Source organism: Chaetodon auriga, chromosome 19 (assembly GCF_051107435.1).
Source record: "Chaetodon auriga isolate fChaAug3 chromosome 19, fChaAug3.hap1, whole genome shotgun sequence".
Lineage (NCBI taxonomy): Eukaryota > Metazoa > Chordata > Actinopteri > Chaetodontiformes > Chaetodontidae > Chaetodon > Chaetodon auriga.
In genome coordinates this window covers 803,404-831,026 of record NC_135092.1, presented here as the reverse complement: position 1 = coordinate 831,026, position 27,623 = coordinate 803,404, and the positions used below count along the sequence as shown (strand labels likewise).

The 27,623-nt window shown below is 41.5% G+C and overlaps 1 protein-coding gene across 2 annotated transcripts in view; it reads right to left on the bottom strand.

Annotated features, from left to right (window-relative positions):
* The window catches only part of LOC143338015 (spindlin-1-like), a 34,882-nt gene extending 9,522 nt beyond the window's left edge, over nucleotides 1–25,360 (bottom strand). The window contains exons 1-7 of one of the 2 annotated variants that reach the window (XM_076758098.1): nucleotides 25,203–25,360; nucleotides 13,022–13,122; nucleotides 11,955–12,025; nucleotides 10,189–10,294; nucleotides 4,497–4,545; nucleotides 4,153–4,288; nucleotides 2,229–2,346 (exon numbers count right to left, since the gene is read on the bottom strand). In XM_076758098.1, coding sequence (XP_076614213.1) covers nucleotides 2,229–2,346; nucleotides 4,153–4,288; nucleotides 4,497–4,545; nucleotides 10,189–10,228 — 343 coding nt within the window. In that variant the 5' untranslated portion in view covers nucleotides 10,229–10,294; nucleotides 11,955–12,025; nucleotides 13,022–13,122; nucleotides 25,203–25,360. The remainder of the gene's footprint in view (nucleotides 1–2,228; nucleotides 2,347–4,152; nucleotides 4,289–4,496; nucleotides 4,546–10,188; nucleotides 10,295–11,954; nucleotides 12,026–13,021; nucleotides 13,123–25,202) is intronic. The other variant, XM_076758099.1, reaches the window with a different exon arrangement.
* Between the last annotated feature and the right edge of the window lie 2,263 nt (nucleotides 25,361–27,623).

Sequence of the window (27,623 nt, the reverse complement as noted above, 5' to 3'; positions counted from 1 at the left end):
CTGTTACCTTCAGAGACTCATTATTGTACCACTCTCCAGTCCTTCGGCGAACAAACTGCCTTTTGCTACAGCCAAATATTTCAAATTTTGACTCAATCCGCAACTCGTGCTGCCATTTTTTCTGCACCCCAGTTCCTATGTTTTTGTGCATAGTTGAGTCACTTGACCTTGTTTCCATGTCGGAGGTATGGCTTTTTGGCTGCAACTCTTCCATGTAGACCACTTCTGACCAAACTTCTCCAGACAGTAGATGGGTGTACCTGGGTGCCACTGGTTTCTGCCAGTTCTGAGCTGATGGCACTGCTGGACATCTTCCAATTTCAGAGGGAAATAAACTTGTGTTTTGCATCTGCTTCACTAAGTTTCTTTGCCCGACCACTGCATCAATGATCCTCAATTACATCTCGAAATCCCAGTCTGCTTTGAAATCTTTGTCTGGGAGAGACCTTGCTGATGTAGTATAACTACCTTGTGTCTGGTTGCTGTGCTCAGTCTTACCAGGATGTATGGCCTGTGACATTGTCTTCCACAACCTCACCTTGGTGCAGGGTTTGGCTGTTCCTCACACAATTTTAAGCCTCCTACACAGCTGTTTGTTTCAGTCAATGACTGTGTTTCAACCTACATGTGAACTTGATGATCATTAGCACATGGTATAATTGGTTGATCATACACCTGAATCTAATCCTATGAAATCCCTGACTTCGTGCAAGTGTACCTATAAGAATTGATGCTGGTTTGAAGGCAAAGGGTAGTAACACCAAATATTGATTTGATTTAGATTTTTCTTGTTTGATAAAAATAAACAATTATCATTTAGGTTTTTGAAAACATTCATAGTTTACAGCATTTTTTTCACACCTGCCTAAAACTTTGCACAGTACTATATGTCAACACACTGAAAAGTATGCCCGCTTGCCAAGTTAAAGATAGACATAAAGGACATTTCCCCATAGCACAACATGCTAGTGTTGCAATCCCCTGAGTACCTGAGTCTACCACAACTGTAACTTTGTCTGCAGACCACCAACACCCAGGACAGGGGGATGGGGATGAAAAGACCCCGGTGATTCATGGCAAATTATAAACGTCTTGTGAAATGCTATAACATCAGCAACAAGAAATGTTTTGGATACATCTAAGCTACACCAATGCGCTCATTTTACGCTCATGTTATTTAAAAGCATCAATAAGATGAAGTTTATTTTACATACATGCAGCTAATAAAGTAACAACATCAATGATATTGTGAATCCTGCAGCAACTAACCAAAAACTTTACATCTAATATTTATCTCAGCTGTTAGTGTTAACTAGTGTTACATGGCCAAAGACACACATAGTATAATTATTTATTTAGATACTTACATTTCCCTCTTCTGCATTGTTGCCAGAGAGTTGGTGTGGATCCCACCTTCAGGAAAAGTTTTGTTGCCAGTCCAGCGTGGTACTGACCAAGGTTGGAAAAGCAGTCAGACTCAAAGTGGTTATCACACACAGTTTTTTGCGACTGTAGCCGGGACGTTGCCACCAAAAATATGTTAATCCACACAGCTGCTCTGTCCTTTGAAGTTAGAGGATGATGTAGCGATATGTGTTGTTCTGTGCTACCAACAACAGAGCAGTTCCTGTGATTAGCTCTCAACTTTGACATGCTAGCTGTCCAGCACTTGTAAGAGAAACAATATCATTGCTTCACAAAGGCCCTTCTCAGGCTGTCGGCAAAGATACTCAGATGGAGGGCTGGTTTATGCAAATGAGCCCCCTCTTCACATAGGAAGGAGAACCAAATTTGATTGGATTGCAGAGTCCCATGCTTTCTGACCCAGGCCAGCCCACAAAAAACTGACTGATTGTCTGATTTCACATTTTGTGGGCTGGTAGAAACTGCTGACACCCAAGCGTATGTGCATGAGCACTGAAAAAGTGAGTTTTTCATTATATGTCCCCTTTAACATGTTACACTAACCCGCTAAATGTTAGCATGTTATCCTGTTATGCCAATACATAAATGCAAATATACAAAACATTTGTGTATTACATGCTACATATTAGCATGTATAGGATGTGCTCTACAAGTATTAACATACTACTCCTATTCCCATTATTACACTAACATGCTAAATGCAATGCAATACATTTTGTTGGTACTAAAAAAAAACTAATTGTGCAGCCTTTTATCACCACAGTGGTCAGTCAGTGTGATCCTGTTTCTCAGTTCATTCTTACCCAGTCTGTCAGGCAGCACTTCCAGCCCTTGAACCCTCTCGTCTTTATGAAGCTCCAGACCATAAACACAGTCAAAACCATCGTACTTTATCAGGTAGAGAGACGGGTTCACTGGCACCTGGTGGACACACATACATTTGAAATATTGTTGTTCCATTGATTTGGTGCTTCTTTTCACACATCCTTTAACACTGACAAAAGTCAGGACATTCACATAAACAGCAATACATGTTATTTTGCTGAAAGCAGGTAGCAGTGAGGATGCAGAATTCAGCAGTGGTGCATGCAGATAGAATTATTATTATGGACTGTCTATGGCAGGAGTAGGGAGCCTCCAGCCTCTGAACCATACACAACCCGTGCGACTGTTTGATGCAGCCCACAAGGCAAATCATCAATACAAAAAAGCAACTCAAAAATACAAACAATTCTCTAGACAGCAATTAGTTTTTTTCAATGATAAAAGAAAATAACATAAAATAGTAAAATAGTAGAACAGTATGTACTTCTGAGTGGTCCCTGAACACAATACACTTTGAGCAGTTGATGTCACATCATGCATCTTGGCAACTTCCAAGAAAAGTAGATATGGAGTGTGGCGCTTTTCATGAAAAATTGACAAATGGCTATTTTTTTTTTTTTTTTTGAAAAGGCAAGCCAGTGTGCGTAAGTTAGTTTATGGAGACATCCTCCCAGGCATGAAAATGGCCAAACTCAAGTGTTATTGGGTGAGCTGCATGGTTCAAGCTCCAGCCAGCTTCTGGCAAGTGCAAGTGGAAAGGGGTAAAACTGGGCATTTTCCTACTCTGCACCAACAAAACCCTGCTATGACAACTGAATATACTGGTGAGTGTGTATAACTCCTTCAGACATTTGACAAGAGGTTTGAAGACATGAAAAGTAAACAAAAGGCATTTAACATAATTGCTACACTGTTTAATGTGGAACCAGCTGATGTGCCTGGCAACCTGCAACATGACATCAGTGACTATGTTTACATGCAGTCAATATTCAGGTTATGGTCAATATTCCGGTTTCTGAAACATTCGGAATAACCTGTTTACATGCGTGAGCAAACAGGGTTATTCCTGTATACATGGTAATTATAATCAATTGGGATATCCCGATCAAAACAGCGACGCACGGACAACGTGTCGACGCACCCTCACTCCAAAAGTGTGGTGTCCTCCGTTTCGCCATGTTTTCAACAAGTAGTTCCTGCACTCAAAAGACCAAGATTCCTTGCGAATAGAACATGCGCAGAACACAAATTAATGTTCCGTTCGATGGGGATATTCCGATAGGCGTATACATGACCAAATATTCGTGTTAGAAAAGGAGTAACCCAGGGGTCATGTTTGGGATTTTAAAAACTGGAAAATGAGCATATTCCGGTTATTCAAGGTGTTTACATGGCCGTGCGCAACCGGGTTATTGCTGATATTCTGGTTATGAAAGGGTTTTTGACTGCATGTAAACGTAGTGATTGAGCTGCAAAGCAAAGACCCACTACTGTGAGGAGTTATTTTCAAAACTGAATCTTGCAAAGCCTCACCTCCACACAAGACTGACAAACCCAAACCTGGAAAACCAAATGCAAATTGCATCATCACCACTTATATCTGACATCAGACGCCTCATCAAAGAGAAGCAGGTCCAGCCATCACAAAGGTGAGTGTGATTAGTGTATGTGTTCAATAATTTAGCAATAACAATTTAGTCCTTAAAGAGTGTTATAAAAACTGGAATGGCCCTTGATAGGAAAAAGGTTATCCACCACTTGTGTATGGTATTAGAAATAAATATTCACACATTATTTGACATTATATGAGACTTGAGACAATGAAACAACTTTGGTGCCTGCCTGAACTACTGCTAGGCTCCATTAATCCTTCACTCACTGATTACTTGACCCTCTACTTACTTGGTCAAGCACTGTTCCTTTCCAGACCACGTGTCCTCCACCTTCCTTCCAGACATGTTGGATCCTGCAGCCAACAATGTTGCGTCGAGGCTGTGACAGAACCTTGGTGGTCTGACCCAGACTGCTCTTATGTTTCCTTTCAGGAGACATGAAACAACACAGTTATCATTATCTGCTTTGAGATTGTGTTTACTGGCTGTACTTTGAGTTGCATCTGTGGAATTCCCTAATGTGGGAACAAAAACATTAACTCATATTATGAGTTTTGTATTATATTGTTTTTTTGAGTCCAATTATTTTGACCATAACAAAATATAAAAAAGTTGCAAAGCAGCTTAACTCACTTATGGGGATTCTTTTTCTTCATCATATTTGCAGAAACACCCGCATGCCCTGAGGAGAAAAATAAATCACAGCACATTCATCTAACACTTTGTAAATCGCAACTTAAAGATCTAAACTGAGAACATCAAATGTTGGTAAAATGGTTTTGTGTGTTCCAGTGCGTTTACTACAGATCCTGCATACTTTATATGAAAGACGATCACTTTCAGAAACCTCAATAAAAGTGAAAATCTGCTGCTGTACGTATATAGATATATGGATTGATGTATCAATACATAGAAGCTAAACAGATTTTAAGATCAGAAAACAAAAGTTTACAAAAGAATTACCACTTCTGTGGTCAAGCTTTTGACAAAGTGATATAATTATTTTAAAAATGCCTTTCTGATCTATTTACCTGGATGGCATTTTCTGTTTCCAAAAAAAGATGTCCCATACAACCTCATACATCAACGTCCAGAAGCTTAAGACTTGCTACTAATATATTATCCACCACAGTTAACGTTTAGTCAACACTGGTCTTTCTGTCAAAGTTATCAGGCTACCAGGAAGCGCATCAATGCTGCTTTGCCTCCTCTCATGGCTGAGTCACTGGCACACAGGAGCCCTTCCACATTCATCATAGGGGACTCCGTGGTGAGGTGTATGTTATCCTATCCAGCCAGGTGTCTGTTAAGTGTTTCCTAGGAGTACACATGGCTGACACTGATGGGAAAATATCCCTCTCTGAGTAATGTTGTTTGTGATGCTGACAGCTACGATGTTTCAGCTCAACTATGGAACTGAGTAAGTTACAGAATGATTTAACTCAGTTGCTCAGTCTTTAGCATTCTTGAAATGCAGTGTTCATTTCTTTCATCCCATATCATCTCCCTGCAGTGTCAATCAGAGATTTTCAGATGCATGTTTGCTCTAGACATTTGGTTGTGTAAATGGTCCCAATTCCAACCACTTTAGATATGTACACATGTTTGATTTCTTCTGGCTGCTTGATGCCTTCTATATTTCCAGGCTTAGAAAATGCCTTTAATTGTGAGGTCATCCACTATCACCCGTTAAGGCTACACCCACAGTCGCAGCCACACAATGAATACTAGTCAATCTGGTCTCTATCAACCTTGCTGCCTCACCTAATGCTTCATTGCCCGTTCCAGTTCCACATCCACATCTCACGCAGTTGTGTTTGGGTTTGCTGAATGTCAGATCACTCACAATTTTTCTTCCATGATTCCACTTTGTGCAATCAGTTAGATTTCTTTATATTTTATGAGATTCTTTACTGAGTCTTAGTTAAGTCCAGGTGACTGCGCTGTACTCAAAGAAACACGTTCTCCTGGTTTTAATAATTTATGCCAGCCTAGGATTTTGTGGAGGTGGACTGGCTGTGATTCAGAGATAATTTTAAATTGTCCCATACTCTTTCTAAAACTTTTACCTGTTTTTCTGCTAAACAGCAAGACCTCTTTACTTTGTATTTTAATATACAGACCCCCCCAAATCTGACTGGTCTTATTCAGAAATCTTTTCTTTTAGCCTCGCTTTGACAGAGTCTTGATTTTCAGGTGATTTTAACATACATGTAAGCTGCCTCTGGTTTCTCTTACACAAAGGATTTTATTGAATAGTGAAATCTTTTAATCTTGCCCAGTCATTTGAGAGTCCAATTCACCTAAAGGGACACACCTGGACATTGCTTTCTCTTCTGGTTTTATTCTTTAAAGTGTTGATACCTGTGGGGGAAGCCTATGTGTTTCTAATGGCAGAGCTATTATTTTTAAGGCCTTCCTTACACCTGCTACTCCCACAGTGTCTTCTTGGGTTTCTCGCCATGTCCTCAATACAAACCCTGCTGAAAACTGTCATAAGGCTTTCACCATCGCACTTGGAAATATCCCAAAATCAAATATGTGATTTTCCTGCTCATGGTATTGCATCACAACCAACTTTCAGCTTAGTGAATACCTTCAACAATACATGTAAAGTTGCACTTGATTACATCACTTTTCAAAACAGCATTAAAAGAGGCCTTGACTGTCAGAATTAAAAAACTTTTAATTATTTTACTTCTTCTCAACCTCAGCTCAGCATTTGACACAGCTGATCATTTTATTGAAAAGTGGGTTTGCATCTGGGATACTGCCATGGACTAGTTCAAGCTCACTTGTCAAACAAAACTTTTTCAGTAGTGGTTGGTGATGCCTCTTCCTCTGTGGCTCCTCTGACCTCAGATATAGACTTAGACTTGGTGCTGCTGACCGCCTCCACAGCCGTGTTGTTGAGGAGAAGTGGAGCACGACTGGGCTGGTGCTTCCTGAAGTCGAAAAATTAGCTCTTTTGTTTTATCCACGTTCAGAATCAGGTTATTGTCTTTGCACCAGCCCACCAGCTGCTCCAACTCTTCTCTGTAGGCCAGGTCGTTGTCGTCCTTGATGAGGCCCACCACTGTTGAGTCATTTGCAAACTTCACAAAGTTGTTGGTAGCAGCCTTGGGGACGCAGTCAAGTGTCATCTGGGTGAACAGCAGAGGGCTTAGGACACAGCCTTGAGGGGAGCCTGTGCTGAGGGTGATGACAAGGGAGGTGTTCTGTCCGACCCGCACCGACTGAGGTCTTTCAGTGAGGAAGTCAAGCAGCCAGTTACACAGGGGGGTGCTGAAGCCCAGGGGTCCCAGCTTGTCTACCAGGTGCTGTGGAATGATGGTGGTGAATGCTGAACTGAAGTCCAGAAACAGCATCCACACAAGTGTTTTTTTGCTCCAGGTGAGCAAGGCTCAGGTGGAGAGCAGAGGGGATGGCATCCTCGGTGGAGCGGTTAGGCCGGGAGGCAAACTGGAAGGGGTTAAACGTGGGGGGGAGTCTGGAGATGATATGCTCCTTTACCAGCCTCTCAAAGCACTTCATCATGATGGGAGTGAGAGCGACGGGCCGGAAGTCGTTAAGTGTTGTGGTCTGAGGTTTCTTTGGCACTGGGATGATGGTGGCAGACTTGAAATATGATGGGACTTTGGCTTGATGCAATGAGGTGTTAAAAATGTCTGTTGGAACGTGAGCCAACTAATCAGCACATTCTCTGAGCACCCGTCCAGGAATGTTGTCAGGGCACGGGGCCTTCCGTGAGTTGACTCTCCTCAGAGATCTCTGCACATCAGCTGTGTCAAGTGAGTGAGAGTGAGAAGAGTGCCTCTTCATCCTCCTGGGGAACAGCTTTCACTGCAGGAGTGTATCAAACTTTCCAAAGAAGATGTTGAGATCATAGGCAGCACGGTGGCGCAGCAGGTAGTACGCGTGCCTCACAGCAAGGAGGTCGCCGGTTCGATCGAAAGGCAGGGCCTTTCTGTGTGAAGTTTGCATGCGTGGGTTCTCTCCAAGCACTCCGGCTTCCTCCCACAGACCACCATCATTAGGTTAATTGGTGACTCTTAATTGTTCATAGGTGTGAGTGTGAATGGTTGTACGTATGTCTATGTTGCCCTGCAATCGGCTGGCGACCGGTTCAGGGTGTACCCCGCCTCTCGGCCACTGCTAGCTGGGATAGGCTCCAGCCCCCTGCAACCCCGAAAGGGATACGCAGGTATAGAAGATGAATGAATGTTGAGATCATTGAGGAAGTCTGCATCATCGTCACACGCAGGAGGGGCTATCTTGTAGTCTTGTAGTTTGTGATAGCCCGTATGTCTTGCCACATATTCCTGGTATTGGAGGTGTCCTGGAAAAAATCCTGGATTTTTGGGTGATGGCACGGTTCTAGTTGTCTCTCACTGTCCGCAGTGCTACCGCATCTCCAGACTTGAAGGCTGAGTTCCGTGCCTTTAGTATTTTCTGTACATCCACAGTCATCCAGGGTTTTCAGTTGGCCCGGGTGATGATGTTCTTCAAGGTGCCGACGTCATCCATGCATTTGTTGATGTAGGCTGACACAGACATGGCATATTCATCTATATTGGTGTGATTGAAAGAGGCAGCTTCCTTAAACATGTCCCAGTCAATGCACTCAAAACAGTCCTATAGTGCCTCCATAGCCCCCTCAAACCACACCCTCACCTGCCTCACTGAAGGTTTTTCTCTGATCAGCAGGGGCTTGTATGCAGGAATTAGCATAACAGACAGATGGTCTGAAGAGCCATGGTGGGGGCCGGGGGCTGCTCATATGTTTACCTGGTGTCATCTTTGGCCCTCTGTTAGGCTCTATATACATGCTGCCACTGGGAGATATCATGCATGAATACAATTCGGTACCACTGTTATGCAGATGACACACAAAAGTATGTTGCATTAAAAATCAATGAGGAAATCAATTTTCATCAGTTATTATCTTATCTGTGAGAGACAAAGTGCTGGATGCTGCAGAACTTTCTCTAGCAAAATGAAAAAAAGAATCACAAATCATTCTTTTTGGTCCACCAACATCCATCCCTACCGTACAAAAACATCTTGGCTCCCTGTCTACAAATGTTACACCTGCAGCCAGAAACCTGGGTGTAATATTTACCAGTAACATTTCATTTGAAAAACAAATTGAACAAGTTCAATCTTGTTTTTTATCAATTGAGGAGCATCTCAAAAATATGGTCTTTTCTCTCTCAGCCTGATCTCAAGAAGGTCAATCATGCTTTTATTTTTTTTTTTTCAGTTTCATAAATGTAATTGAATTCAGGGTTAAGACACAAAGCCATTTTACACCTTTAGCAGGTATAAAATGCAGGTGCTGAGCTTTCAATAAATTCCAGGACACAAAATCATATCAGGCTGGTTTCAGTCTCTCATCACTGGTTTCCAGTAAGTTTTACAAATGATTTTACTTAGTTACTTTAAAGCACTACATAGTTTAGCTCCTAGTTCTATAGCCAAATGCCTGTCCTCTTAGAGCAGAGCACAGTCTCAGATCTTTAGTCAGGTCTCTGTTAACTGTTTTTAAGTCATGACTCAAGGTGACCAAGCTTTAGCAGTCAAATCCCCAAACCCCTGGAACTGCCAGCCTGAGGATCTGAGACTAGTAGAATCAGTAGCATCTTTTAAATCACTTCTCTAGAATGATCTTTTTAGAAAGTATTTTAATAATGCTACCACCACTCAGGTTCATTTCGAACATGCCATATCGGTTTTATTGTTATTGTTGTGCTCATCTTTTTGCTTTCTAGCTTTGTTTGGAAAAGTTCTGTATGAATAAAGTTTACTATTATTATTGTCATTATTGTTATTGTTGTCATTATTGTAATGACAGTAATAACCTGTGAGCAGAGACAGTAATGAAAAGACAAGTACACTCTAACTTCTACATTTAAGAGTCACCTCTTAAAATACATGACTACCTGACAAGCTCTGTTGTGTGAAAATCAACCCAAAAGATAAACAATCTTCAAACATGGTCATTTGGTTATTAGTTGCTTTGAAAATCTCACTGTTCAGAAGCTGACTCTCAAACTGTTAACGCTGTTGTACTCAGCCATACTCATCCACAGGGCTTTTCAACCACTCCTTCCTCTCAGTCTGCACCACCACATGATGATAAGAAATCTCTGACTAAACATGGACTGTGATGGATTTTCTCTATGCAGCAAGTGCAAGTCGATTTTCATAGAAATTAACTGAATCTGGTGGGAATCAATCAGAAAACAAATGCTACCACCATGGAGTGTCTGCAAGTTCAATGTTAATAGCTGTGTTAATCCTGGCAATGAGGGTGACCTCTGACCTGCATCAGCTGTGTCTCTGTGTCCCGGAGTGCTCTTCATTCATCTGGAGGCAGGAAGGCAGTCTGGCTGCCTGGCCACACAGCTTCAACACAAAACTGCCCAGGGCTTAAACAAAAGGAGAAAAACAGGGAACATTAAAAAACAACATTGATTGCTAGCCAAAAACGCCAATATCTGTTACGGTGGCCGGGAAGTGCAAACCAACATTACAAACTGTGAGACAAAATTACGTTTGGAAAACATTTTTTCATATCATAAAACAACATTACATTACCATAACACATTTACAATTCCCGAAACAAATTTACATTTCAGAAAACAAATTAACAAGACACGAAACACTTTTACAAGTGCCGAGACAAATTTACAAGTGACGAAACAAATTTACATTTCAGAAAACAAATTAACAAATACAATCTACCGGAAAGGGAACGTCCCAAATACCGGGTTGACCCGGAAGTGATAACGGAAGCGGGTCAATTCGAGTTGTTGACATTTTCAATGGACGGAGATGGACAGAGACCGAGTCATGTTTTGCCCGTTTTGTGGACAACATATGAGCCGATTAACGCGGTTTTGTTTTTCGTGTGGTCGGTCGTTACAGTGTTTAAGAGGCATGGACCAGACCGGCGGACCAGATATGTTAGGGCAGTGCATACAGTACATGAAAAACAAAACCGTGTTAATTGGCTCATGTGTTTGCCACAAAACAGGCAAAACATGACTCGGTCTCTGTCCATCTCCGTCTATTGAAAACATCAACAAATCGAACTGACCCGCTCCCGTTATCACTTCCGGGTCAACCCCGTATTTGGGACGTTCCCTTTCCGGTAGATTGTATTTGTTAATTTGTTTTCTGAAATGTAAATTTGTTTCGCCACTTGTAAATTTGTCTCGGCACTTGTAAATGTGTTTCACGTCTTGTTAATTTGTTTTCCAAAATGTAAATTTGTTTCGCCACTTGTAAATTTGTCTCGGCACTTGTAAATGTGTTTCACGTCTTGTTAATTTGTTTTCCAAAATGTTAAATTGTCTCAGATTTTGTAATGTTGGTTTGCACCTCCCGGCCACCGTAATCTGTCCATGGATCCACACACTATCCTACTAAACTGAAATCAGATTATAAATGATCTTTACTGACATCTACAGGTGACAAGCAGGATATACAGCAACACCAATAGACCTTATCTCTGTCAAACGGCTGCCAAGTGCTGACACAGATCATCATTTTATATTGTCTGGATTATGAATTATGACAAACTGACCACATTCATTCTGCTTGATATTAAATATCATGATGTCTTGATGATGTTGATTTGTGTGAAGCTGCATGCTGGAAAATCTGAGCTAAAAAGTTAGCTCTATTAAAGGTGAAAAAAAAACACTTTCCAAACCCAGAAGTGTCTAATTTGGGGCTTTTGTATGGAAACCTTAAAAATATTATACATATTGCACCCCAACACTTTCTCTGCACCAACTAAAATGTATCTGTAGCACACATTCAGAAAGTGTTAAGTACAGATACAGTACAGTACAGCACAGTTGCCATCAATTGTCTGGTCAAATTGAAAAAAGTTTTCCAATTCAGCTGCGAAAATTAAGTGTCTCTGTGAGATATGTTTTCGTTAAATAGTAAGATCTTTTTGTTTAACCAGAAACAGCCTCTACATTGCTCTCACCAAAGCTACCAGACTTACAGAAACAGTAATTTTATCATTGTAAAATAGACTTCATTCAGACTCGACAGACACAAAATAAAACTCACCAAAACCTTCTTGATTTGTCTTTACACTGTTCCAACAATCACCACCAACTCTGGTTTGGTTGAAAAAAACCCTGAATTCACAGAATTGAGAGAAGAGCAAGAGAGGGGGCAGGCATCAGAGCAACAGCTCGGAAACCAGTCTGTAGAGGCAAAATCCTTTCACATCTAATTCAAGACATATTTTTACCTGACATTATGACTGGAGAGACTTAAACAGACTTACATGTAGCACTTTTCCCAGAAAAAAAAGTGGATGGTACTTATTGGAGAACAGAAACCCTGCTCCTAGTCAGCATTGATAAAGTGGCAGGTAGTTGTGATGTAGCTTTCATTTTTGATAGCTGTCCAGCAGTTGGTGGACAGAACTAGCTTGTCTGCCTTAGCAAGCTTGACATTTAGCTCATACTTCTTCTCCTCAAAGTGTTTTCCAATGAGTTTAGTCACAATAGCTCTTGATGGCATAACATACTTGAGCTCAAGGTAGCGAACAAGCTCTTTGAATCCCTCACCTTTTAACACACTGACTGGCAGCATATAGGTCTCAATCATACGGCAAATTAAGTGGGTGACATCCTCGGACTGGAGTGCATCACAACTGGTCAAACATTCTTGTCGGTTAACCAATTAACAGTTAACATTGGTATAACTAGTCAGGATGTAAAAAGAATTTCAACAAATCTAACAAAAAATACTTCAAAAATACATTACCGTTAATGTACATTACCTACTCTAGCTTTAATTGGTAGCATATTTTCCTGTTTTGCCAAAGATAAAATGCTGAGATACCAAACATTGGCATGCTCAATTTAAGAATGTAAGGTATCAAAAAATCTAGCTGTAATAAAATTCAGGTATGATATTGGAACCCCAGTGCTTCTCTTCAGGGTAGTGACCCTATGGCCATTTCTAATAACTTAAACATAATGTCTAGTTTTACAAATTACATAAACACATTATTTGATTACCTTGAAATGGCACACTGTCTCTCAGTCACTCTGTCTATCCACTGCACAATTTACAGACAAACTAAAGAAAGCAAAAGACTGTACATGTTTAGCTGTGTTTACCCTGTCTTCAGTATTCAGGAGTGTTGAGATGAGATGTAGAGCAGTTTTATGGGTTTTTAGGATTCAGAATTGTCATCTGCAGAGCAGAATCGGGATCAAATCTGTGACAGGAAATAATAATATTAAATGTCAACATTTTAACAAAATTGTAAGATGACAAATCTTAAAATAGACTCTGACCTTGAGTGAATGATAACACATTTGTAGTTATATTAGTGACATATACAACCCCATCCAAGATCACCAGTCATTGTGAAGTTTATACTTGTGCTGACAACTGAGCTAACATGACACTAAGGGAGATATTAAATAGAGAGTGATATTATAGTAGGCTTGTAGTGCATAAACCCCTCATTACGAGATGAGGGAAAAGGTCGACAAGTGGGGAAATGCATGTGTGGTGTAGAGGCCTGAACAGGCCTGAATACTTGACCCCTACAGTGACAGGATATGGTGGCAGTTATGTTGTGGGGGCCATTTTGCTGGCATGGTTTAGGTCCGCTGCTCCTCTTTAGGTAAATGTCACTGCAAATCAATACAAAGATGTTTTGATGATGTTTAGATTAGACTCAACTTTATTGTCATCTTCAGAGTGCAACACAGAGACAACGAAATGCACTTTCAGCTGTGCAGCTGCCGTACCATACTGACATGCAGTTAGTCAGGATTTCAGCCATTTGGCAGACACTTGGGCCATACATTGTGCAATATAGTTTTCCCTAATTGTTTTTTGTTAAGAGCTTGTGAAAGTTGAGCGCTTTATTTTTTTTTCTTCTATCAGACCAAGAAAGCTTAAAGAAATAGTTTGCCTTTTTAGAGGCCCTGTTGAGCCTTCTTTATCAAGGTGGAGTAGTTGAGGGTCCAGGAGAGGACCTCAGAGATGTGGACACCCAGGAACTTCAAGCTGGAGACATGTTCAACCTCAGCCCTGTCCATGTGAATGGGGGTGTGACTGCAGCCTTTTGTTTTCCTGTAGTCCACGATGAGCTCCTTGGTCTTCTTGGTGTTGAGGGTCAGGTTGTTGTTGGCGCTCCACATCACCAGCTGCTGAATCTCATCCCTGTAGGCTGACTCATCGTTGTTGTTGATAGGGCCTATCACTGTGGTGTCATCTGCGAACTTGATGATGGAGTTGGAGCCATGCACAGGCACACAGTTGTGGGTGAAGAGGGAGTAGAGGAGAGGGCCCAGCACACAGCCCTGTGGGATGCCGGTGTTCAGGGTCAGGGTGGCGGAGGTGTGGTTGTCTAACCTAACAGACTGGGGTCTATTGGTCAGGAAGTCCAGGGTCCAGTTGCAGAGGGAGGTGCTGATGCTGAGGTCACTGAGTTTGCTGACCAGCTTGGAGGGGATGACTGTGTTGTACATGTACATTAGAAGTTGACACCATAGTCTTGCCCTAAATTTGCCTGGCATGTATTTTTTTTTTTTTTTTTTTACTGAAGATAAAATGTGACTATTTTAAAAACCAGTATAAAACAGTGAATGTACTCTCTAATGAAAAATAACTAAATAAAGGTAATGTGGATTTGAGGGGTTAATCAGAGAAGTACAAGTTCAGCTCACAGTGAATCAGCCTGCAAAAGGTTTCATGTCCTGACTTTAATTATTGATAATTGGAGCCTGTGAGGAAAGCTTGCAGTGTATTACTCATCTGCAGTCAGATTGTTATGTAACACACATCTGACCCTCTAACTGCTCAGTGCCCCCTTCACTGTGTGCTCTGCTCAAGACTTTTCACCAAAGAAATCTCTAAACATTTTGTATCTGGATCATATCAAGTCAAGTTTTAAGACATTTGGACTTGGACAGCTCTGTGATTCAACAAGAGCAACAAAGCTATAGTTTTCCTAACATGTTTTTAAAGACTAGCTGTAATACACTCTACTCTGCCAAGAACTTAATTTCAGTAGGTTTCTGTATCTAAAAGATACAACTTTTAAGTATTCAGTGTTTCCAACCCAGTCTCTTTTTTCTGATTTTTGGCCAATTATTCATATTTTCAAGAGAAGACACATCTCAACTTTAACTTTGTGGATGCTACTTGACCTTGACAGACTTTCCAAAATCTGTAAGAAGTATTTTCAAGGTTTCAATTCAGCCAGATGAAGACTATTTCAGTAATCATCAATCACTGTTAGTCCTCAGCTGTGTATCAGAGGTATTAATCATTTCTCTTACCATTTCAAGCAAACTGAAGCTAGCAGACTTAACAAGACATACTGTATTGACAGTATTGTTTTCTGTTGCAACTTAGTGGAGTCTGAACAATAAATATAGGCCATCAGTACGTCAGTACAGAAATATCAAAGATATTCTTATCCAAAATGTTTATCTCATGTGTTTATGTAAATAATAATAATAATAATAATAATAATAATAATAATAATAATAATAATAATAATAATAATAATAATAATAAACAGTATATCATTTTTAGACTTTTCAAACTCTCAATGATACCTGCATCAGTCTCAAAAATCCAGCATTAGTCAGCCTATATGTTTTAGGTTCCATTACTTTTGCGCACACATAAAGATTTGATTTGAGCAGACATTGGAACACCGAGAGTGCAGCCTTATGGCCTTCACGGAGTCGTGGTTGCATTCAGATGTCCCGGACCAGAGCATAGAGGTACCCGGCTTCAGCTGTGTTCAGGCAGACAGAGACGTGGCTCAGAGGGTAGAAGAAGGGAGGAGGGATTGCGCTGTTTGTGAATGAGAAGTGGTGTAATCCTGGACATGTTACCATTAAGGAACGTTTCTGTAGCCCGGACATTGAGCTGCTAGCTGTGGGGATGTGGCCTTATTATTTGCCTCGGGAGTTCACGTCCGCCATCGTGATCATTGTCTACATCCCTCCGAAGGCTGACGGGGAAGCAGCGCATGATGTCATCAACTCCACCGTAGCAGAGCTAGAAACGCAGCAACCAAATGCATTTGTCGTCATTACTGGAGACTTTAACCACAATACTTTGGACAACTTTGAACCAGTTTATTAACTGTCCCACCAGAGACAACGCCACACTAGACTTACTGTATGCCAATGCAAAGGATGCATACAGTGCCACTGCTCAGCAACCCATTGGTTAATTTTGATGATCGACACCTCTATCAACTAGTCAGAGTCAAGAGATTCGAGGGGCAGTGCCCAAATTCACGATAGTAACACCAATGATGATCCAGAAGGAAGTAACCCCAGAGATAGGTTATTGCATGAAGAGCGCTCCCTCCACTCGAGAAACCCCCTCCTCTTTATGTAAACAACCAGGACCTTCGTGATTGATTTCAAACTAACGCAGAGTCATAGGAGGAGACATTAGCGTATTTTTCAAGCTGGAATATAACGTTTGACCACAAAACAGCAAAGGTAAGACATACTTTATGATTTACCAAAGTTTTTTTCTGCTACTCTTTGCTAGCTTGCCAAGTTTCTGTCGCACAGTGAGGAGGCAGACATCTTCGTGATCAGCAGACTCTCTGCTTTCATATGACACCAGGCTTGTGTGGTTTGCGTGACGTGATGAAATCAGCAGACGCTCTAAAGTGGACATACACTATTTTCGCCTTTTTGTTACATGTGCATATAATTTATTGCTGTATGAATATGTTTCGTTTTGGTGGCAATGCTTGGTCGAGGGTTTTAGCTGAGTTTCTCCCTGTCATTCTGATATGCTACAAGTTAAGATTAGTGCTTCCGAGCATGAGCACTGATGATTTGAACTGCGGGCGTCTCACACTGCCCCCTGTACAGGTGGCGCTCGGATTGAACTGGATTGAATTGGTACAAGTCGGGGACTGCACCTTGGCTGAAGTATTTTCTGCTCGGTATTTCATACCTGGGATCCACTGTCTTGATCATTTGCCTGAAGCCTTCTTTTTCTGCAGTGTTAAGCGGGCCCATGTCTTTGGCTAGGTCGAGAGTGATAGTGTTTATAATCTTGATCCACTGTTTGCTTTTTCTGTTGTAGGGAGTCCCTCTAGCAAACGCGCCTTGAAGAGACATTTGGCTCGGTTTTTCTTTTTTTTTTTTTCCTGTGTTACTTGCTAATGTGGAGGGCGCTGATCTTAACTTCATACATTCTTGATATTCCAAGACATGCTTGCGGCTTAGGTGGTGGAGCAAATTGCTCGTATTGCCGCCTCCAGCGACAACACTGGCTTTTTTCTTTTTCCTTTTTTTGGGGGGAAACCAAAAAAACCCCAAACAACAGACACAGCTCCTCTTTTTGGCACAAGTTCTTCTGTGTCATCATGTTCTACTAGTTCTGCAGCTTCGATTTCGGATCTTTCAATGTCTATCCCATCCATCTTCACCGTAACGTAACACCAGAGCACTACAGTTTACCCTCACCACGCCCCACACCATGCATGTTTAGAAGCGCAACAATGAAAACGGTCCTGCCTGAAACAGTGTCACGCGGCGCAGCGTTCCGAACATTATGTGATTACATACACCAGTGTGGCAATATATTAAAAATTCATATCATAACAAAAATATACACCGGTATTCGGTGTGAACCCGTATACCACCCAACCCTACACCTCGGTATGTCCCTATTGTATATACCATAATTATTCTGCTGTTTAATATTCTTTAAGAAATTGTACTTATTTTTCACTACATACCCATCATTTATATATATATATACATATATTGTACATATTTCTATATACTTTTTAACTGTTTTCAACCCTGTGCTGAGCCTGCTGCAATAGAAATTTCGTTCAGTGTACACCTGCTGTTACTGAATGACAATAAAGTTTGTCTATGTCTATCTATGTCTATTGTCCAGAGGCAGCCTGTGTCCATGAGAACAGTGAAGAGGTGGACTCAGGAGGCTAATGAGTCACTGCAGGACTGCTTTGAGACAACAGACTGGAATGTGTTGTGTGAGCCACATGGGGAGGACATCAACAGCCTGATAGTGTATCACAGTGTAACCACTTTTTCAACAGGTTTAGCTCACAGCCAGGAGTGGCCCTACATTCTCCCACCCCATCACACCTCACCACTACGACATCCACAACCCCCCTCTGCCCAAGCTTTCTCCTTGGACAGTTCAGTTTTAAGAAGGCCTGTCCATCTACCGGCGCAGCCTTGAGCCGGACACTCATTTGTCCCCCTTTTGAGATAATCCTTATTTATTGTTTCATCTAATTGTATCTAATGAAAAAGTAAATAGACCTAAATAAAAATAAATCAATAAACAATAAATAATAAATAGGCTACATGAAATTATGCATCCCCTTAAGACGTTTGTTCTAACAGATTATGGGATGAAAGCGGTGTCAAATAAATATCAGACATTTTATTGGTCAACGGCACTGAACGTAACCAAATTAGCCATGTGGTTGATGTGAGGTCACACCAGGCTAAGTGAACACACCCAGTCCACCTGCAGTGGTAGCAACCCGCAGAAATGCCGAAATGAAAGACTTCATTTAATCCCAAGTGGTTGAAAGAGCATGGATTCATCTCCAAAAGCAGAAAGGACAACTTCCATGCTTATTGCATGTTGTGTCGTTGTGATGTGGAGGTAAGGAGCAAAGGTAAAGGTGCCATCGACCGACATGCTAGCACTGAGAAGCACAAGAGAAACTATCAAAGCGCAGGCGCATCTTCACTTCTTTCTTTTTTCCGTGATGCTACATCTCCCCAAGATGACAAAATTTCTGCTGCAGAATTTTGTAAAGTTTATCATGCCGTCATGCATCACCACTCATACAGGAGTGTAGACTGTGGAATAAAAGCTGACCGAGAGATGTACAATGACTCGTCAATAGCTAAAGGGCTAACCTGCGGAAAAACAAAAGCTAAAGCTTTGTGTGAAAATGACCTAGCACCCTACTCCATCCAGACCCATGTGGACATGAAAAAAATGAACTGCATTATTCACTGGCAACTGATGCATCAAACAAAGGTCCGACCAAGTGTTGTCCTATAGTATTGAGATATTTTCACTTTGAGGAGGGCGTGCAGCATGCACTGCTAGATTTTTACCGTGACAGTAATGAGACGTCGGAAGCTATAACCAATCAGCTGCTGGCAAAACTCGAGATGTCTGGTATGGATGTGCAAAAAATGTCAGCATATACAGCAGACAACACCAGCGTTAACTATGGAAAACACAGCAGTGTTTATCAGAAGCTAAAACTAGCTCAAAATGACGTGCTTGGTGCAAACTGTTTAGCACACATTTTGCTCAATGTCACAAGATACATGGCTGGCAACTTGGATCTGGACATTGAAAATGCTGTGTTAATGGTGTACAGCCATTTTAGCCTTGCCTTGCCTTGCCTTGCTTGCCTTGCCTCAGCCAGCAAAACGGCGCAGCTGAGGAAATTTTGCGAGTTTGCAGAGGTGGATGAGTGCAACCTGCTGCGGCACATCATCACAAGGTGGCTGTCTCTGCTGCCATCCATCGACTAAATGCTGAAGTACTGGAAGCCCCTGACCAGCTATTTTCAGAGCCTTGGTGAGGAAGAATGTCCCCAAGATTTTGTGGAAGTGCTTTGTAGAGGACAGCACTGAAGTGTCTGAGATGTACTTCTTCTTCCTCAGTCACATTCTGAAGGTGTTCTCACACTGCTTTGAAGCACTTGAGGCCAAATCATTCAGCATAACCTCTATGTTTAAAGTAACAACTGAACTGAAAGGGAAACTTGAAAGGAGGCTGAAGGACAATTTTTTTTTTGGCTTTGCTGTGAACACACTTAAACAGCTAACTCCTGATTTGGCAAAGAAATGTAAGGCTGATTTCATTCTATGAAAGCGCGAAGGAATATGTGAGTGAAAGGGATGACTCCTCTGAGAACAGCTTTCACAGCAAAGTGTCAAAGCTCAGCCTCACAACTGCTGTGTCTTATGAAGAGTACAGTGATGCAGTCCAGGCCTGCAATCTGAAAAACATTGATATGGATGGACTCTATGAGGAATATGGCAATGGTGGAAGCTATTCTCAGCTCTCAAGAAATGGAATGTTGCCACAGTGAGGAGCAGTATCTGAAGCTGTTTTCCAAAGCAGATGTCCCACTGGTGAACCTGAGGAAGGTCAGCGCCTACATCTTCTCCATTCCATGCAGCAATGCACATACTGAACGAGTCTTTTCCTCGTGACCTCAGCATGGAGAAATGAGAGAAATCATCATGTGGACAGTGTCAAGGCAGAGCTGCAAATTTGTGTGAACTTCACATTTGAGTGCACAGACATGTACTGGAAATTCCTTGCTAACAAAAAACTCTTGGAAGCAGCCAGGAAAGGCCAAAAATATCGAAAATAGACATTCACCTCTGTGGTGAGTACACCAGAATGTTATGGGCTTGACATTATTTTTCAGTTTTTATCCTGGCTTTGTTGAATCTTGAAAAATGTCCTCCTTTTTGGTGTTATGGAAATGGCCATCCTACCTACCAACCCCATCTGAGTGTGGACGATGCCATTATACACCTGCCGTAGTGTGCTCACTCCCACCTGGATTGTAGCGGCAGTACTGTGAGGATCACTTTCTTTGATTTCTCCAGTGCATTTAATACCATTCAGCCGCTGCTCCTGGGTGAGAAGCTGCAAGTGATGGGAGTTGACGCGCCCACTATCTCCTGGATTACTGACTACCTGACAGACAGACCGCATTTTGTACGACTGGACAACTTCTGTCGGAGACTGTGGAAAGTAGTACAGGAGCACCACTGGGGACCGTGCTGTCTCTTTTTCTCTTCACCTTGTACACCTCAGACTTTTAGTACAACTCTTCATCATGCCACCTACAGAAGATTTCAGACGACTCAGCGGTGGTGGGGTGTATAAAGGATGGACGAGAGGAGGAATACAGAGCAGTGGTGAATGATTTTGTCTAACACGTGGAAATCTGAAAATATTTGAAGATGTGGCCATTTGAATGCAGGCACCCCTCAAACTACTTTAGTGAGAAATCCAGCTTGAAAGATTCTCACCTACCAGGGGAGCCAGGTAACACAATGCTGCTCATTGCATCTCATCTACATAAGTCCAACCCCCTACTGGTCTAGCTATCAGTGACATCTGGTATCTGTTAGCCCGCAGGACAGAAAGTATTGTAGTAGTTTGAACAATGGTTATCAAATGGAAATGGAATTTTTTTTGTTACAAAAAGTCCCTGAATAAAAATGAAAAACAAGAAAGGTAATATACTTAAGAGTCAGAAGGAGCAAATGTAGATACTTAATTCTAATATTAAATAAAATAAAATAAATTCTGTCACTCTGTGGTGCAGTGGGATGGATCAGTCTGTGTTTGATTATGTCAGTCAGAGTGTTTTTGCCACTTCTGAAAAAGGAAAACAAAGAAAACCCTTGTTTCAGATCATGGGTCATGCTAACAGGCACATTAGCATCACAGTCAATACTTTACTCATGCACCCAAAGGTGTGTCATTCACCTGTGGGTGTGTTATTCATGCACCCAAAGGTGTGTTATTCACCCACAGGTGTGTTATTCACACATTATTCAAGCACATCATCAGGTTAGTGTGTTATTCAAGTTAATAGCAGATGCTCACATTACCATATCTAAACCTCTCATTACAGCTTATAATATGATCATCTGATCTAAGTTTCGATGTGCATATAATTTGCATTTTAAAACGACAATACTGAGCTAGCTAAAAACAATGTAAGGTATAGTCATAGCATCTAGCATGAAGAAAGTTTGTAATCCCTGTCTGTGACTTTGAATAAACACTAACATAACATTCAACAGTGTATTAATCAACCAGTGAGCAATATACAGGAATGTATGTGTGTGGCCGCCCACAGTTCAGTTCAATCCAGTGCAGCTGATTGGCCGAAAAAAGAACAGAAGCACGTGAATAGCCAAAGAAAGCCAGTATGCTAATTTACTGTTGAATCGCCACACCCCCAACTAGGACCGAGAATTTCCTCTAAAACAACCCAAATTCAAATACAAAGTTTATGGTTTTAAGGCCCCCAATACTGTTATTTGAAACATGGAGTGGCGTCTTCGTGATTTCAACTAACACATTCTGCAAAAAAACAAAAATCAGTCATTTAAAAAAAAAAAAAACACAACTTGTGCCGGGCCAACTTGTTGCTGGTGATCTCGCAGCAGGTCACAAATATCTCAGAGTGAACCTCGACAACAGACTGAACTGGAAAACTGTGTATAAGAAGGGGATGAGCAGACCCTACTTCCTGAGGAGGCTTAGATCATTCAACGTGTGCAGCAAGATGTTGGAGATCTTCTACCAGTCTGTTGTTGCCAGTGCACTCTTCTTTGCTGCAGTGTGCTGGGGGAGACAGACTGAACAAACGGATCAGGATTATCCATCACTGATAACCCCGAACATCCTCTTCACCACCTCATGGACAGACAGTGGAGCTCCTTCTCCAATAGACTGCTCCAGCACCACTGTCACAAGGACCACTTCAGGAAATCATTCCTGCCACGATCCATCACACTTTACAATAGCAACTTAAACAGTTAATCCACAAACCTCACAAACCTCAATATTTTACTTATTATCTGCACTACTGCAATACTGCATAGACAGTCTAAGGTTTACATTTTATTTATCATATGAAACTGCACAATTTTTGCTGTAAATACTTGTTTATATACTTAGTTATATTGTATTTCTTATTATATTATTATTATGTAATATGTATTATACATGATTATACATATTATACAACTATATATTCTTCAATTTCCCAAATTGGGATCAATAAAGAAGCAGTCTAAGTCTAAAGCCTGGTTTACGCTTCTGCGTCGCGTCCCCTACGCGGATCCTACGCCGTAGTCTGACGCGCACCTCGCGTCGACGCGTAGTGACGTGAACGTCGAGGACTGTGATTGGTCCGTTCAGAACGTAATTTTCGGTTCAGTCGCAGTCCTATGGTCGCAGCACAACAACACCGCCATTTTCAAAGTTTCTGTGGTGAGAGCTACAAGAAAAACTGGACCAAGCCGAAGAAAGAATTATCAAGGAGGTACGCAAGTACGACCACCTCTACAACTCCTCTTCGCGGCAGCAAGAGCCCCCCGAAACCATACAAAGACACAGCCGCACCCCCCTAGCGGCTTGGCGGTGAATTGCGGAGCAACGCGTTCCCTCGACGCAGAACTACGAATGCTCAGTGACGGCGTAGGGTGTACGCCGTAGGTACGGCGTCGCCGCGACGCCGAAGCCTAAACCAAGCTTAAACAATACACTAGAATATGTTTCTGCAAACATCTGAGGTGACAGAAAGTCAATGCAGTAACAGAATGTTGACTCATATTTGATCAACACTGCCTAGTTTGACAGTGTGACCTGAGTTTCATGCAATGAGAAGGGTGGCTCTCTCTCTCAATCAGACTCCTATACTCTTTCTTTCCGTGGAGAAAGGTATAAAAAAAATGTAGAAGTACGGACAACAATTCTACAGCTAGAAAAACAGCTTTTGCTGACAAATGAGCAGGGACCGCTGGGGCCAGCCCACATGGAGGGAGGTTTAACATTGTTCCTTTGCATATACTACCCACACTGTTATGATACAAAACTGAATGAAAATGAAAGTTTGCCTGTAACACTGTTAAAAGAGACACTGTAACCACAGCACCCCTGGTGTCCACTTTACACTGTACAGCAGTAACTTTAATCACTTTGTGAGCATGCTTGCTGAACTATGACACATTGCAATCCACCGTGGTTGACAGGAACCTCAGAGAATAGGGGGAGAGGAGGGGGACCGCTACAACCTTCAAGACTAAGGTCACATGACAGGCACCTTTAGGCTACTTTCATTAGACCTTCATTCCAGGCTACCATTAATTAAATTATCGCAACCAAAATCTAATCTTTGGATGACTTTGGCTCTCCTCTGTTTGTCATGTGACCCTCACCTTGTACCATCTTTCAAGCATGTATTGAGAGGAGGGGATGAGACTGGTAACAACAGTGTTGACATGATCAAGAAAGGGAGAGTTTGGTTAGCTGGTAAGTCAAATGATCAGTCAAGCACTCTCACAACTAGTCCAGAGAACGACCTCTTACCACAACACATATGCCAAAGCTGTTGATGAAAAAAGATTTCAACGGTAATCTATTCCAAATGGTTTTCTTTTTTCAGTGCTGTGTTCATCACAAACAAAACTCCATTCATGTCCATTTAATGGGGTTAGGTAGTGGCAGATATTTCAAAACCTGTTAAGATAAAAAAAAACAAAAAAACAATCTGCATCGAAAGATGCCACTTAAGTGATTGTATGATTTTATTGTGATTTGGGTGAACTGCGCCTTTGAAGAAAATAAAGCCGCTAGTGGCACATTGTCTTCCTCACATGGGAAAACAGATGTCCTGCAGATGTGTTGTGATGATTCAGTTTTGGGTACTGCAGGTAGATGAAAACACACAACTATTATCTTTTACTACTCTAAACACAACTTGTTATTCTTTGGGAGATAAGCATCAGCAGGTGGGTTTAAGTTCAATCTGCATGATCAAGATCATGCAGTTAGTAAAGGGGTCACAGACATCTGCAGAGTGGAGCATTTTCAAAACAGCTACTTCAGAAAAAAGTTTAAAAAAAACATGGCTGTACACACTTTTACTTCATTGAATGCATTAGAATGAGAAAATGCAGCAAATGTGTACGCTGAAGCCGTTACTGCTTTCAGTCTGCACTTTGGCAGCTGTTTTAGCCATGCCTCTTGCTGCTTTCAGTATCACTGCGTTTGCTAAGTGTGTGTGTGTGTGTGTGTGTGTGTGTGGACAGATAGATAGATAGATAGATAGATAGATAGATAGATAGATAGATCACACTCATCATCTGCAGTGACAAACGAACAAGCAGCTTCTGCACGTTCAGCGTCAGCCATGTTGTTCGCCTTTTCACTATTTTAAGAACCCGACATCAGAAAAAGGGGCGTATAGGCTTCAGACAAGGAGAGAAATGAAGGACTGTCCGACTGCATTTCTGTGGAAAAGGCAGAAATATTCCACAGAGAAAGACAGCAATACACTGCGTTTGGTCTCCCACTGTCCGCTGCTGCTTCTCCCGCCCCTCCCCTCCCCCGCAAGAGCAACTGTCGGCGGGAGAATGCCACTGACACAAGGAGCGCTCAGTGTGTGTGCTTTTTGGCTGTTTACCTGCGGGCTGACTAGCATGCTAAATGACAAGTGCGTGTTTGTTTCTGTCTTACCGTTATTGTTTTTTATAATTGATGGCCGAAGGAGACTACGGCGGGTTTGCTCGCCTCCTCCTGTCTGTCCACAAACCCCGTTTCGACTTCACAGTAACCACAAACAATCCACGACCAATCGGCCATCTCACCACGGAAAGACAAGCCAGACACGATGAACGGCAGGATGTCCGGTTAAACCTTTCATAATAATTTTGCTGGAGACTGAGATTAGACAATGGCAAGAGATTAATGTGTATTTTACAAATTGTATTTAATAATATGAACAAAAAATGCTACTTTAGGTTTCTGTAAAGCAACATTAATCAACTGTCTTCCCCATTGTCAGATGGATATCAGTTTTATCTTCAGAGGTCTTGGACTTGTTTTGCCTATCTTAATCAATATGTGAAAAACATACTTTCCAACAACTCCAAAACTGTCTGATTTAAGCATCGTATCCTGACTACTCTACAGGTGTAGAAACAGACATGTAAAAATGTGATACTGTGTTTTAGCTGGGTCAAACCCCCAGCCCTACAGTTAGGGTTGGGTTATATGACCCAAACACAGTAGGAGGGTTAATGTGTGTTAGCAGAATATTGAACTGGGGAACCTAGAAACACAGGACCATGACAGCTTAGGACCCTGGGAACATAGACCCCTGGAAGCATTGATGTGCCCCCATTTTAGCAGCAGTTAGAGTAGTAGCTAACTGTTTGTTAACATAACTTCCTGTCAATAAAACCACGTGAGGCTTGAGTGGATTGGGTAAATAAGTTGTTATCTTACACGATATAACTGGGACATCACATAATCTAACGTTAGCTTCTAGACTGTAAAACTAATATTAGCAATCTCATTAAGACTTTTTACCTTCTTTGTATAGATAAGGAGAGACAATATGGTGGCAAATAGTAGAAATACAGCAATGACAATAGGGAATGTAGAACGCTTGGAGTAAAATGTCTTCCTTCCATTACTTGTCCTCTTTCTATTTTTAAAACCACCTTTGTTTTATTTTCAAATACACATTACCTAACATAATTTCTTTAATGCTTTTCAATTATGATCTCAAGTGAAATTTTATTTTATACCATCACTGCCAACTTTTTCGCTGAAAGTCTACAGATAACATATAAACGTAAATAAACACTTAACAAATGTAGCCTATGAAACACCTTTAAAGCTCATGCAGCTCTTATTTTTCGCTATGGCCTCACTTCCGGCTATAATGCTGCGAACGTGACACTTCTTACTCTCTCTCCCCGCATCTCGCTCGTTCTGCCAAATAATGCAACCGAGAACAAATACACAGGCACAGACTGGCGCATTACGCTGTTTTCCTTGCCTAATACTGATCGTCCTGCTGTTGAATGCGACAGTGGAGACAGAGAGTGAGCCAGACAGAGAGACACGGACAGCGAGACAAATAGAGATACAAAAACAGAAATGGCTATTAGACAGACAGATGTAACAGCTCAGCCAGTTGCGATCATTTCTGTAACGTGTCACTTATTCAAACAAAATTTTCTTATTCGATTCCTCCTGTTCCTCCTGAACCAAACAATGTTTGGGGGAATTATGACTTCTTTTAATGACAAGAAATGATAACAGGTATTCTGTGAGCCATCAGATTCTGGCATCTGCATTTGGAATTTCAGCCACAGTTTTGCCACTGCCACATTTTTATGCTTTATTGTATGCTTTATTTTGATAGCCGTCACCAAGCAGTGTTAGTACCATAGTATTTAGATATGGTCACACATTTCAAAAGCGCTAATTTCTGTGGACTGAAATTTGTCACGAGTCTCAGAGGATCAATTGCCATATGAAATAATGCTCATCTGTTTGTTGAGGTTCTATGCAATTTGATAGGTTGCTTAAGTGGTATAAAGTCTATAGCTCTACAGTTATGATGATTTGCGGATTCTAAAGACTTTGACTCTTGTGGGGTCATATTCACAAAGGATCTTACATAACCACTGGGATTTCTCCTAAAAAGCATCAAACGTTCCTAGCAAAGATTTTCTTTTTAAGAGAGGCCTCAAGGGCAATGGATAATGGTCCTGTTCCATTGTCCATTCTAAATCCTGGCACTGAACCCTCAGATTTAAAATGGTCTTCAGTGTGGTCACATGGGCTTGAGTGCATGAGGGTTCACATGCTATATGTGGAGTGTGACAGTACACCACAAGTTTGAGGAATTTGAGGCTCATATATTATTTCATATATAATCTAATGCGTATGCAGATGACAACTGGGTAGTTATGTCAGGCAGTTATGGGGCAGCTGTGGCTCAGGAGGTAAAGCAGGTTGTCCACTCATCAGGTTGGTGGTTTGATCCCTGGCTCCTCCAGTCTGCATGTATCCTTGGGCATACTGAACCCCAAATTGCTCCCACGTCATTGGTGTGAATGGGTGCATGTGGCATGTGTTGTA